The 13,163-nt window shown below is 47.4% G+C and overlaps 1 protein-coding gene across 1 annotated transcript in view; it reads right to left on the bottom strand.

Moving 5' to 3' along the window:
* The window catches only part of PRDM13 (PR domain containing 13), a 7,548-nt gene extending 1,202 nt beyond the window's left edge, over window positions 1–6,346 (bottom strand). Inside the window, 5 exon segments of the mRNA XM_008578211.1 lie at window positions 5–233; window positions 4,005–4,125; window positions 4,431–4,562; window positions 6,063–6,292; window positions 6,295–6,346. Of these exon segments, the coding sequence (XP_008576433.1) occupies window positions 5–233; window positions 4,005–4,125; window positions 4,431–4,562; window positions 6,063–6,292; window positions 6,295–6,346 (764 nt within the window).
* Window positions 6,347–13,163: the final 6,817 nt, after the last annotated feature.

Below are 13,163 nucleotides of genomic sequence, written 5' to 3'. Positions count from 1 at the left end.
GGGCCGCAAAGTGCCTGCCTGGGCGGGCGCGCCGAAGTCAGGCGCGGAGGGTTTCGGGGAGAGTCCGAGGCCATCCGCCGCTGGGGCAGCACCTTGGCGAGCCGCGTGGTCGTGGTGCAAGAAGGCGCCGCCCCCGCCGCCGCTGAGCACGCAGTGGAAACGCAGGTGTGCCTTAAGGCTGTTGGGGTATCTAAACGTCCTCCAGCAGTACCAGCAAATGTAGCGCTCCTCCCCTGGGGGAGAAAGAGTGGAAAAGCGACCCCGTGAGAGGCGAACAAGCGTGACAGAACGAAAGCGCCAGCGCACCCAAGGCAAAGCCAAGGTTTTACCAGCGGTATGGGGAGAAGCCGGAGTATTCTTGGGTCCTGGCGAATAAGTAAGTTCGATAGCCCCCCCGGTATCAAGGACCCCGAAAAAAACCCAAATGGCCAATGCTTGTCACTATCTCCATCCTCTGGGACTACTTAGAGTCCAAGAGGGATGACCTGGGCCTTTCCAGCGAAGACTTCCTCTCGGCCATCCGAACAAACCTTCGTTGGGAGGGCAGCGCTCAGGCAGGCTGGCCGGGGAAGAGCAGAGAGCAGCTGTTGCTTTAAATCAAGTGTTGAGGCTGTGCTGTGCCTGGGCCCATCTGTTGGCGTTTGCAGAATAGGTGGCGTATGTCAAGGAGTTTGGATAAACTGAACAAAGGCTAATCTAATGGTCGTGAGCGCCTCATTACCAGGCGAGACAATATCCTGTATGTATGGGCCATATGTAATCATTCCTTTTCATAGAACAATGTCTTTTGTATCCACTATCCACCCATTTCACCCCCTCCCAGCCTTAAACACTTTGCCTGAGGTTTTCCTGGAGCGTGACCAACTGAAGGATCACATAGGGACTGTGATTTGCTATTCTTCAAAATTATTTGTATCTTTATTTCCTCTTTAACCCCATTTAATTTGATGGGAGAAAAGAAAAAAATCTTTATGTCTTATTCTATAAAGAATGATGACATTCTAAGAAAGATGATGTTGAATTATCTTCTTAGTTGTTCCACAAGATAATTGATTAAACCCTAGATAGCTGCACAAATCCAAGCTTAGTAACGTCCTTGGATAAGATAAACTGGTTTATGTTTTATTACATGAATATATATAAATGATATAGATAGGTATACTCAGCTTTTAGTAAGTGCAGAATTCTCAACTAAGCACTATATACATGTTTGGTGTCAAATCATTTTTTATGTGTAATAATATTAGCATTAGTTGTATTTAATAGCACTAGTCTCTTGAACACAATCGAGACACATGTATGAGACAGATCCTGATCATCTGATAGAAGTTAATGTCCACTCAAAAATGTCATATTACTTCTGTACAAGGAAGAGCAATCTTGAAATTGGGTTTCTTTTAAAATACGGTTTATTGAAAATACTGAAGGGAAGGATGTCTGTGACAAAGTTAGCTGAGCCACAAGGAAGTATCCAAAGTATACATCAATATCATAAGATTTAACGGGAAAGTTAAATTCTCTCTCCTTACATACAAGCAGCTCAAACTTCTAATCATTACTACAGAAATAACAATGGGGGAAAAACTCTGGATCTACTTCACTTCGTGTATATTAACTTCTGGCTTTGCATAAAGCCAAGTAGTCCCGCCCCCACCCACCCCCACCCCACCCATAACAAAGATAGAAGTTCAAGTGAGAAGCAGTTTATTCCAACTGGGGCCAAGGGAGAGCAGAAAGAAAAAAGAGGGAGAGGAGGATTTGCCTATGAGACCCTATCCTAGCCGTTTATAGAAGACCTAGACTAAAACCATTTCAATGTTCCCATTAGCTTGAATTGAACATCCATGTAAAATAATTTTTTTTTTTTTTTTTAAAGATGACCGGTAAGGGGATCCCAACCCTTGACTTGGTGTTGTCAGCACCACGCCCAGCCAGTGAGCGAACCGGCCATCCCTGTATGGGATCCGAACCCGGGGCCTTGGTGTTATCAGCACCGCACTCTCCCGAGTGAGCCACCGGGCCGGCCCTAAAATAAATATTTTTTAAAAAGAGAGAAAGAGAGAAAGAGAAGAGACTTCCTGGGTTCTCTTGATGGGCATTTTGAGTTGATCTCTTAAATAACAAACTTTCTTCTAAATTCAGAACCTCCCTTTCATCAGCCTTTCTTAAAGAGGGAGCTTTCAGAGTCTGCCCCAGAACAACTCAGCTCAATGCAAAGCCAAGTAAGCTTTATCCTTAAAACCAAGGGGCAGTATTATCCTTAATCTTATTAAGGAATTGAAACCTGCAGAAGTTAGCCAATATTGGAAGAATAGCAACCATCCCTACTTATTTCTTCCTCTTCCAAGATTTAAGCAAAACATGTTTTCTGATTCAATACGTCCTTTTTTCAGCTTATCCTAACCATCTGACATGTTCTGTAGACTTCGAGCTCCAAGTTATGCCAAGAGTATCAAAGATAAGTTTGCCTCCCCTCCTTCATGTAACCCTAGAGTGGTCAAGATTTCAGGAATCTCCAAGTTGAGGAAGTCAGGGTTCAAAATAGCTAATACCTTCCCCCAAAAGGCAAATGGTGCGTATTTTGACATCTGTTATGATCTGATGTTTATATGTTCAATTAGCTGAAATGAAAACACAAGGTTCACTACTCAAATAAGTTGCTTTAGCATTATTTGGGAGTGCTTAAGGAAGGGTGTTCTGTGTAGAAATGGCTGCCTCATAAAGGCCAGTGGCCCTCCAGATTGTTCTATAGGTGGTACTGGTAACACCCAGGTCAAGGGTTCCAATTCCCTTACCAACCAGCCACTAAAAAAAAAAAAAGAAAGAAAGAAAGAAATTGTTCCATAGTGACAGATCAAAGAGTTCTCCATTATGGGACTTTTATTATGTTTCTCATTTACTAAAATGAGTCACCAAGAGAATTTAATATAATGTGATGCAGGGAACAAACTATCTTAGTATAATTTTTATGAATACTGTACATACAAATCTGCCCACAAAATCAATAGAATTAATTTACAGAGGACAGTGATATTTTGAAGTGAAGTGACTCATTGTTCCGAATAAATTTCATTCCATCTTATTCATGAAGTGCTTCCTAATTCCCATCTTTGTAGTAATTTTTTAAACCTGTTTCTAAAAGGATAAGATTAGCAGGCAATTCAGGAGAAGAGCATGTTAAAATATTTCACAGCATTCATTATGTTAACTTAAAATAATAAGTGTGTCTTTAGAAGAAATTACAAACAATTGACAAGGAAAGAAAGAAAGCCATGGAAGCTTTGCAAAGGGAATCTCAAGATCTTAACTATTTTAGCACCTCCCAACCTTTCCACAGGAAGTGTTCTTCACTGTTCTATGGGAGGTTTGAAAATGTTTTCTTCTAGTTACTGCACTTAAATTTGCATAAATCTGCTCTTGGCTTTGGAAGGGATCAAATAAATCTGAGAAGAAACTGGGATACATCCCAGATTCAATTTAAGTAGGGACGGGGAAATGAATAAATACCATTTAAGTGAAAGGGCCTTGGTACCTGCCAACTGACCAGCTGTAAGTACCGTAATGCTTCTAAGATGCTGTAGAAATACATTGGTCTCTTCGAAAACCAGTCGAGAAGAGATGCCCTCCAGGTTTGAGTTATGTTCTTTGGAACTCAGGATGTAATTACTGTGACAATAGTTTAAGGCTCTCACTGATTCTTAATGGAGTAAATAATTGTCTCTTTAGGTATACAGTAGAAAAGGATGACCCCAGGAAGTTCATAAAGAGTTGTTCATTTGTTTTCCCCCATCGTGAGCCAGATTATAATGGTCACTGTTATCATTTACCGTTGACTTTAAGGAGGTAGTGGTGACGTTGCCTCTCTGCCTACATAGGGAGTGTGAATTCAGTTTTACACAGCTTGAGAGAAAGGTCCTTCAAGTCTGGGGAGGTGCCTCGAAACTGGAGGAGGGCTAGACTCTCGCCCACCCACGCTGGCCCGGAGGCCCTCTCATAGGTTATACCTTTCTCGTCGTGAGTCGGAGTCGCCGTGGTGGGGATGTCGAACCACTGAGCCAAGGAATTGGAATACCACACGGTCAGCTCTTCCCCTGGCTGGACGTCTCGCAACGCTCGGTAGAAGATCTGGCACACAAGGAATTGAACAGCTTTCTGTCATTTTCCGGGTAATCGGTCAAAAAGCAACTGAGAGAAAAGGTTCAAATGCCGGCTCTGATGCTGCGTGATCCTGGAGAAGCACTGGATCTCTCTGAACCTCACTTCCCTCATCCTTCAGATGGGAAAACAGTAGCTATTTACCTTATAGGGTTGTTGGGACGTTTAAATGAGACCTCCAGCTAACGAGCTTTTCTCTATATTTGTTGGCCACCGCAGGGACGGTTAGATAGACAGAAGTAGCAGTGGGGAGGGTAAGGGGAAGCCCGCAGTACCTGTCCTCCTGGTAAGTCTGCAATAGCTTCCAGAGTCTGTTCCTGGGGGTTCCTGGCTGCCCGGATTAACCCTATCCACTCCAGAGGGGAGCCCCCCGATTCGTCCACCAGCTCCCCTCTCACCATGCGCACCTGCAACACAAGCAGTGGTCGTTCTCCCGCACACCACCACGGTCAGGCCCTCAACCCAGAGGGAAAGTTTATCCTCCACCCCACCCGATTCAGGAAAATGCTGTGTTGGCTTTGGTCAGACCACTCTGGGCTGCTAGGAGGAGGATAATTCCTTAGGACCAATACTTGAAGAAGTGAGAACGAAGGGAGGCTAGCTAGTATAACAGCACACACACACATCCCGTCCCCCACCTTGGCAGCCCGGGGGAGTGGGTGGTGAGGGCATCCTCTCTGAGCGCATCTTGTACGAAAACGTCTCCCACCCCTACCCGAGTTCTCCTACTTGCGGTTCTGAGAGCAGCCCTAACACCGGGGTAGACATTTCAAAGTCAGTCCCAAGGCCCAGAGAGGGCCCCCCCCCCATCCCCATCTCTCACACCTCCCTGTTCTCGGTGTACGGCATCTAGGTGCATGCGAGCCCGAAGCTAAAGTCTCAGAACAAAGCACGCAGGGAAAAGCTTGCCCGCAACTGGCCGGCCATTTAAAAGCAATTAAAGCGCGTTTAAAGAAGAAGGCGTGGTGCGCAGCAAGCCCGGGGGTGGGGGGTGATTACACGAGGAGCGAGATGCGGACCCCGCTGGCTGGGCACCAGAGTTATTTCTTGCAAGAAAGCTCTAGTCAGCGGCAAGCAAAAGCCACGGTCCTCCTTCCCCACTAGATTCTTGCCTTCATTTCCTGGTCGCTGTTTGTCGACCTTTGGCCGCTGGGACTCCCCCAAGGCGGGTGGGAGCCTTTAAATCCCCTTTCTAGTGAGGGATCGCGACGGTGTTTGGGAGTCAGAGCTGATGAGTTGATCCCGTTGCCTCCCGGTTGGAACCCTGGACTCTCAGAGTCCGGGTGCAGGCGCCCTGAACCGGTGCCCCACGCGGGTGGGAACCCCTGGAGCTCGCGTCAGAGCAACCACCTGGCTTAGCCTCTGTTCATTTACCCCCAAACCCACAAGCAGACATCGGCGGAAATAAAAATCGGAGGTTCTAGGAACTGAGAATTTCCCAAGGATTATTTTTTTCGGAAGAAATGGGATTAAATTATTTTAAGACAAATTTAAGCCTCAAATTGGGTAAGAAAAGTCCTCGATGCCCAAGTCCTCGATGCCCTGCGATCCCAAAGAGATGGTGCGTTTGCAGAGGGGCTCGGATTGGGGTGGGGGTGGGGGCCTCTGGCGCCGTGCAGAGGAGAACCCACAGCGCTGAGGAAACTGCTAGTTCCGAGTGGTCCTGGCACGTACAGATCCCAGTGCACCCCACCTGGGGGCTGTTCCCTTTCGGCCACGTCTTTCCCCTCAGCCTAGCCCACGTCCAGCTCTCAGTTAATAAGACTTGCTAGGAGTCCCCTTCAACACGGCAGAATTAGCAGGCAACGACTCAATCACCCCCTTCTTCCACTTCCCCTCTCTACCCCTTTCCCGGGTCCGGGCAAATGGAGGCGAAAGGCAGGGGGCGGAGATCAGAATGGCAATACCTTTTTCTTGGGCCCGGGTTCCCTGCGGTCTGACAGGTACTTGCCCAGCTTGAAAGTGCCTGGCACAGGCCCTAGGCGCAAGCCGGCCGGGATGCAGCAGTCCGCACTCACGCTGGTGGCCGGAGCGCGGGCTGCTCCGTGCATTGTTGCCGCCACCGCCAGGCAGGCGCTCGGGCGCGCCGAGTTCTCCGCAGGGCGCGAGTGACAGAGCCCGAGTCGCGCGCGAGCCAGGGAGCCGCGCCCCGACGTGCGTCCTCCGCCCGCGGAGTGACGCGAGCGGGCATGCACTGCGCCTTTTCAATCAGGGCGGGAGCCTTTTGGCATTGCGAGCGCAAGGGCGCGGAGTTTGGTGAGAGAGTTGCGCTGCGAAGCAGCTGCAGAGTCCCACCCGAGAGGGTCACATGGAGTGGTTCCCTCAGCCCCCTGCATAATCGAGGCCTCTGAATGGCTAGTACACAATAGTCCAGGCGACCTTCCCATTCCTAAAAATCCAATTTGTCAAGGGCGAAGAAAAGGCGCTGGTGAATCAAAGGTCCGGCGGGACCATTAATCCTCAGCATGGGGTATTGTTCCCGAGACAGTTACGATATTTTAAGTGACAAATCCACTGTATAATTTCTCCATAAATTTTACTTCCTTTTATTGTTCGCCGACAAACCAGTTTTGGGAAATAAGTGACTACTTTAAGTCTACTTGGCTGATTCCTTTGAGCCTTGATCTACTTCAAAGATTTTTAATTCTCTTCCCTTGGCTTTATTGTAAAGGAGATTAAACAAAGAGATGGGGACTGTTTGGAAGACTTGTTAACTTCTATTGATTTCTGGCGTGTGCCATACAGAAATTAGGCAGGTACTTGATGGGAAAACACCAGAAAATACCTACACTTTTTAAATAACCACCATATTACCATTTCAGGGGATTGGGTTCAGACCAGTCCTCTATTTGGAACCACGTTAATTGTTCCCTCTGTCCCGTTTCGCCCCGAAATATGAAGCCTCCGGACCAATTTGAGAAGGCGAGGTCAGTTGTGCGTTGCTGTTCTCGGGCGCACCCCGGGCCCGCACTTTCTCTGGGGAATGGGAAGCTGCTGCAGAGCCAAAGGTTCGCGGGGGATCCCGCGCCCCGGACCGCACCTGCGGGTTAAAGAGGGAGAAGTTCTGCGGGCCAGGTTATTAGTCACGTCCCACCCCACCCCACCCCCACAGACGACAACGGATGGACTCAAACCCTGACTTGCTTTTAAGTCTAAAACGGGGAGGAAGTCCTTGGACTATCTCCCTCAGGACCAACAAACTGGACTTTTCTTTTTTAAATAATAACAACAACAAAAACCACTGCAGTCTGTCAGGGATCACCCAGAAGAGGGGCAGGGTGGGTGTTTGGGATAACCCTTTCTTGTGCCCGGTTGGTAAACTAGCAAGATGGGTACCTCTGAGTTAAACAGTAGTACTCCCGTTTTCTTTTAGGGGAGCTTCTTATTTGCGTGAGGACATTTATTTTCATAAAATAGCCGAGTAATCGGGTTCATCAGATATTTGTGACAGTTCTGCTGGCACCTACGGCACGCAGCTAGTCGTGGACGCAGCTCCCCAAATCCTATACAGCCAGCACGCGAGCCCAACGCGGTTCTTCCTGGAGAGGCCTGAGTGGTGCTGGGTTTCTAGCCTGGTGTTAGAGGCTCAACCACTGTACAGGAGGTCAGAGGACCCAGAAGCAACGACCATACTCACTTCTCCTTGGAGCTTTACTGGGTGAAAGAGCAGTCCTCCGACTGCGAGTAGGAGTGACTCTGGCTCTCAAAAGGAGCTCGCTGGAGACCTGTGTTTGTCACACTGGACAGGGACAGGAGATTTGGAGTCATTCACTCTGTGCTCTGCCACTCAAGATTCGGGGAACCTTCAGTGAATTACTTCGGAGCCTCAGTCTCCTAATCTGTGAAATGGGAATGATGGACGCAAACAGACCCTTGGCTGCCTCTTCACCGTTCACTCCTGTTTGTTGGGAAGGTCAATAACAACGAAATGTAGAGTGAATGTACTCTGGAAGGTCTAAAACTCGTGGTTTGCAATGGAAAAATCCCCGTCAGGTCAAGGATCTCAAGTCTAAGCATCTCAGGTCTGACCGTGCGGGTACTCACGGATGGCTGGCCTCAGTACCAATTTCAGGGCCTGTGTAGACACGGCTGCTTCGGCCGCGGAGGCTGCCCTCGACAGAGAGGAGGGAGCTTTTGATCCGCTGCCCATGAATGGCAAAAGCCGGGGGAGGGGAGGAGAAGAGGAAGCCGCTCCGAAGAGTCGAGGGCAATAAATTAAAGCCATGAACATGTCCCTCTAACCTCTGGCCTGGCGACTCCGGGATGACACCCAGTTTAAATTACCAGCACTGAGAGCGGGAAGGGGTGAGCGCGGGGCCCGGGTTCGGGGCGCCTCCCCGGACCTCCTTAATGAGTGAAAAAGCGTGAACGACACGCGAACAATTTTATCAATAGGACCATGTAAAGGCCGACTGTGAGGAAAGTTATTTATTAATATAGCCAATTGTGGCTGGTTCCCAGCCCCGCGAGAAGAAAGAGACTGCGCCAGAGGCATTCACACCAGCTCGCCGAGTTTTATTCTGTCCTGTGGCTCAGAGTTGAAGTTCCCCAAGTGAAATAAATTGTCCACAAAGGAGGAAAGGAACACATTTTCTTTTATTTTTCCTCCCCTAAAAAGCAAGGGTGAAACCAATCTAATGTGCCCAGTGGAGCAAGATGGGCCGTGAAAGGCTGGGTGTTAAAAGTAAAAGCGGGCTGTGCAGCAAATGGGATGGAAAATTAAATGAAATTAAATAGCTTGAACGGCCGTATTGTCCCTTATTAAAAAGACACATTAATTACATGGTCTCAGCCTTATTCAAAGACAATGTTGAGACTCAATCAAAACATTCCACTTGGCTTTTTTATCGACTTAAAATGGGCGTCCAGAGGCCCAGTTAAAGCGAAATCCCTCCTACACCGAGGTGCGGGGAGAGGTGGTTTGGGGGGCGATCCTGCTCCCTGCCCACCGTGGAACCGCGCAGGCACGGCTCCCGCCTTGGTAACAGGTTGTCCCTAATGAGACTTGGATGCTGGACAGCAGCCACTGACTGGAGGACAGGCTGCAGGGAGCTAAGTCCCACCACTGTGCTTCTTTCAGACCCGGCTGCGTTAGGAGGTCGGCCGCTGCATTGCGAGTCCTCACACCCGAGCGCGGGGCTAAAATGCTGCGGGCGCCGAGCACGTGTGACCTGACTGGGCTCCGCATAGAGGAAAAGAGCCCCCAGAGGACTCCGGGGCTGAGATGAGCGGATCCTTTCAGAACACACTTCTCTAGACTGCCCATCTCTGCCGCGCAAAGGCCTTGGGCTTTGGGTCACCAGGGGGACCCGAGGTAGCTGCCCCCTGGGGCCCTTGGCCTTGGGGCCCGAATATTGAGAAGTCACCAAATACCACCCCACCTCCAAACCCTGCTTCGGGCGCGCCAGAGTCCCGAACCTAGAGAAGGAGGGAGCTGCGCGGGGTTAAAGATTCTCGAGGCGAGGCGACTGCAGCGGTAAAGGTCTGGCGACCCCGCGTTCAGGAGCTGAGTTTAGGCCTGAGGTGGCCTGGGCCGCGCCCCCACCCCACCCACCCCCGAGGGTGTTCCCGCCGCCAGGCTGGCGGGTCAGCACGGACCAGCCTCGCAGCCCCCGAGGGGCGGGTGGGACATTAAGGCCGGGTCTGAATAGGGCGGGGGCGATGGGCTCTGGGAAAGCCACCAGATGACACGCCGGCGACGGGGCCATTTTCCCTTTAATTGCGTGGCCGGTGGATGCGGGGCGGCCGGGAGGCTCCAAACTCGCAGCCAGACGCAGCCCGTATACCGCTGGTGGGGTTTGTGGTGTCTTTTTTGTTTTTTTAAGTCCTCCATTGGATGCGGCTCAATAAAAGTATTCAAAGTCCCTCTCAAGTTGCCTTTTAACCGGAGTTCCCCAACTTATTTCTTGGTTCTTTCGGTTGACATGGTGCAAAGAAAAGTCAGCGAGTGCGTTGCTGAATTGCAATGTCTCGGGGCACCCCCACATTCAGCGCTTCTCTGCCGGCCGCTGCCGAATGAGTCCTCACTCAATTCGATTTTCCTTGCTGTTGGGCACATTTAGGAGCGCCTCTATTTGTGAAGTTCATTTCTAGGCAAATGTATTCAAGAGCTGATGGGAATGAATAGGACCGTGTGTCAGCCGCCCCTAATTGGGATTAAAGCACTTAGGAGCATATGCAGAGAGTGACAGAAATTCTCAGGTTGCATTGTGTTCAGACTTCCACCCGCTCCGACACTCCTCCTCCAAGGGAGATTTATAAAGATTTCAGGGAGAAACTGAGGAAAGAAAAGCGAAACGGAAAAGAACCAGGCTAATGGCTCACGGTGGGGCTGCTGCCGTTCAGCAAGTGGTGGTGACAGCTTCTGAGAAAAGATGCTGGGGGATAATTGAACACGGGCAGGGGAGCTGGTCTGAACACTTTAATCAGAAAGGCAGAGAGTTAAAAGGCGAAATAAAGATATTCTTGAGATTCCCAGACAGTTTTTTCCCCCTTTTCTTTTTTTCTTCCCCTTGAAAAGCCTGGCTTTATTTCTCTCTCTGCCCCCCACCATCAGACCTCCCCCCAAGAGCATACCCTGTCTTGGAGCAATAATAAGAACAATTTGGTACTTGAATTAGAGGAAGAAAAAGTCACACACACACACAAATCTTTTGTATGTTAAAGACGTCACACCCAAAGAAATCAATGAAAATATTTCCTGATTTATGTGTGTGTGAAATATATACACACTGTCTTATAACACAAGCATAATGAGTGTTCATATACATCCAGACTCTTTATGTAGATATATAGTCTGCTTGTAAATCTCCACACAGAGGGGACTGCTGAGGCTGGGACAGTTGTCTAAGCAGAGAGCAATGACGGCCTCTTTTGCCCTTGAGGAGCTGAGAAGCCAAAAAGAACAGATGAACACTGAACAAAAGAATGAGGGGGAGAGAAGATACTTCCAAAACTATCTGGATTTCCTTGTTTGTTTCTTAGTTTGTTTAAATCCTTCTGAAAACGTGGGTTCCCATGAAGGTGTGGAAGATTCTGGGTGTCTGAGCTCAGAATAGGAGAGAGGCTTCTCACTTTATCCCTTTCAGTATCACTTTGGATTTGGTACCATTAGAATAGATTTCAGGTTAAAAGTTATTCTTGAGGTTAACGTTTGTTTTGTTTTGTTTCATGTTGTTTGTCATTGCATGGGGGCAAGGGGAAAGAGGGAGAAAAGAAAAGGAAGGTGGTATGGGAATCTGGAGAAGGGACAATAGCCAATAGTTTTTTTAACAAATTCCTACTCAAGGTTAGGCTCCCATGCTCACTCTAGGAACACCTGTTGACACTCTAGGGACACTGAATCCATGATTCCCATCGCGCACTCTATCTTAGCTGTGGTGGGAAGTTGTGTCCTCAAACTACTAAGGGGATTCTGGGAGGAGGGGATCACCCTGTGACGGTGATTGTCACAGTTCAACACCCCAGTGTTGAACTGAACATTTTCTCTGTCTTTCAGTTCCTCTGCAGACCTCAAAACCTCCTTTCTCCCCTGGGCTGCCCCACCTCAAAAAGAAAGAACTTGTAAATCTGTGCTCAGGAGGCACAGGATTTTCCTTTAACCCAAAACCCAGTTTTGAACTCTTTGGAAAGTGGTGCACAATGGGGAGGAAGCTGTCCTGGGAGATATCTTTATAGCCCTTGGGCAACCTGTGAGCAATGGAAGTTCGTCAAGTGGTAATTATGATGGGAACAGGGACAAAACAGTAATAATTTTCAGCATATGTCACAACTAAGAACCAAGTTCAGGTCCATAACTAGCATCTCAGAGTAAGTTCACTCATGAGTGGAATTTTGTGTATTCTCCTAATGTCACTGCTAATTGTGTGTTTGATGCAATTCTATCACTCACATTATCCATGATCGTGTTATAATGTCCATGAGCAAATAATGATACATTTTAATTTCCCGAAAGCATGTTTGAATTTTACATATCCTTAATTTTACAGTAGGGATTTACATTCAAATAACCTTTCAAATAAATACATAATCATTGCATAAAACTTAGGTAATGTTTAAAAAGATAAAATTTTATGCACATACACATAAACATTTTTTCTTTTTTAAACAGCTTTCTTGAGGTATAATTCACATGTGATACAATTCAACCATTTAAAGTATACTATTCAATTTTCTTTAGTATATTCACAGGGTTGTACAGCCCTTACCACAATCTAATTTTAGAACACTTTCATGCCCGCCACAAGGAAAGCCCATACCCAGTAGCTATCACTCCCCAATTGTCTGCAACCTTCCCAGTTCTAGGCAACCACCAACATGTTTTCTGTCTCCAAAGATTCATTTATTCTGGACATTTTATATAAATGGAATCGTACAATATGTGGTCTTTTGTGACTGTATTATTTCACTTAGCATAACATTTTCAGGGTTCCTCTATGTTGTAACATGTATTGGTACTTCATTCCTTTTTATGGGTGAATAGTATTCCATTGCATAGATATATCACATTTTATTTATCCATTCTCCAATTGACAGGCCTTTGGGTGGTTTCCACTGCTTTGCTATTATGAATAATGATGTTTTGAACACTGGTATGCAAACTTTTGTGTATGTATATGTTTTCACCTCTTTAGGATATACACCTAGGAGTGGAATTGCTGGGCCGTATTATAACTCTATGTTTAATTTTTTGAAGAACTGTCCAACTGTCTTCCAAAGCAGCTGTACCATTTTACATTCCCACCAGCAGAGTATGAGGGTTTCAGTTTCTCCACATCCTCACCAACACTTCTTATTATCTGTCTTTTTAGTTAAAGTCACCATCATAGGGATGAAGTAGTATCTCATTCTAGTTTTGATTTGTATTTCCCTAATGACTACATGACTAATGCTCAAGTATTCTTTTATGTGCTTCTTGCTCTTTGTATATCTTCTTTGAAGAAATATCTATTCAGATCCTTTGCCCATGTTTTAATTGGGTTATTTCTCTTTTAATTATTGAGCACATA

The sequence above is a fragment of the Galeopterus variegatus genome, unplaced genomic scaffold, assembly GCF_000696425.1.
Source record: "Galeopterus variegatus unplaced genomic scaffold, G_variegatus-3.0.2 Scaffold1647, whole genome shotgun sequence".
Taxonomy (NCBI): Eukaryota; Metazoa; Chordata; class Mammalia; order Dermoptera; family Cynocephalidae; genus Galeopterus; species Galeopterus variegatus.
This window is presented reverse-complemented; position numbering and strand designations above follow the sequence as displayed.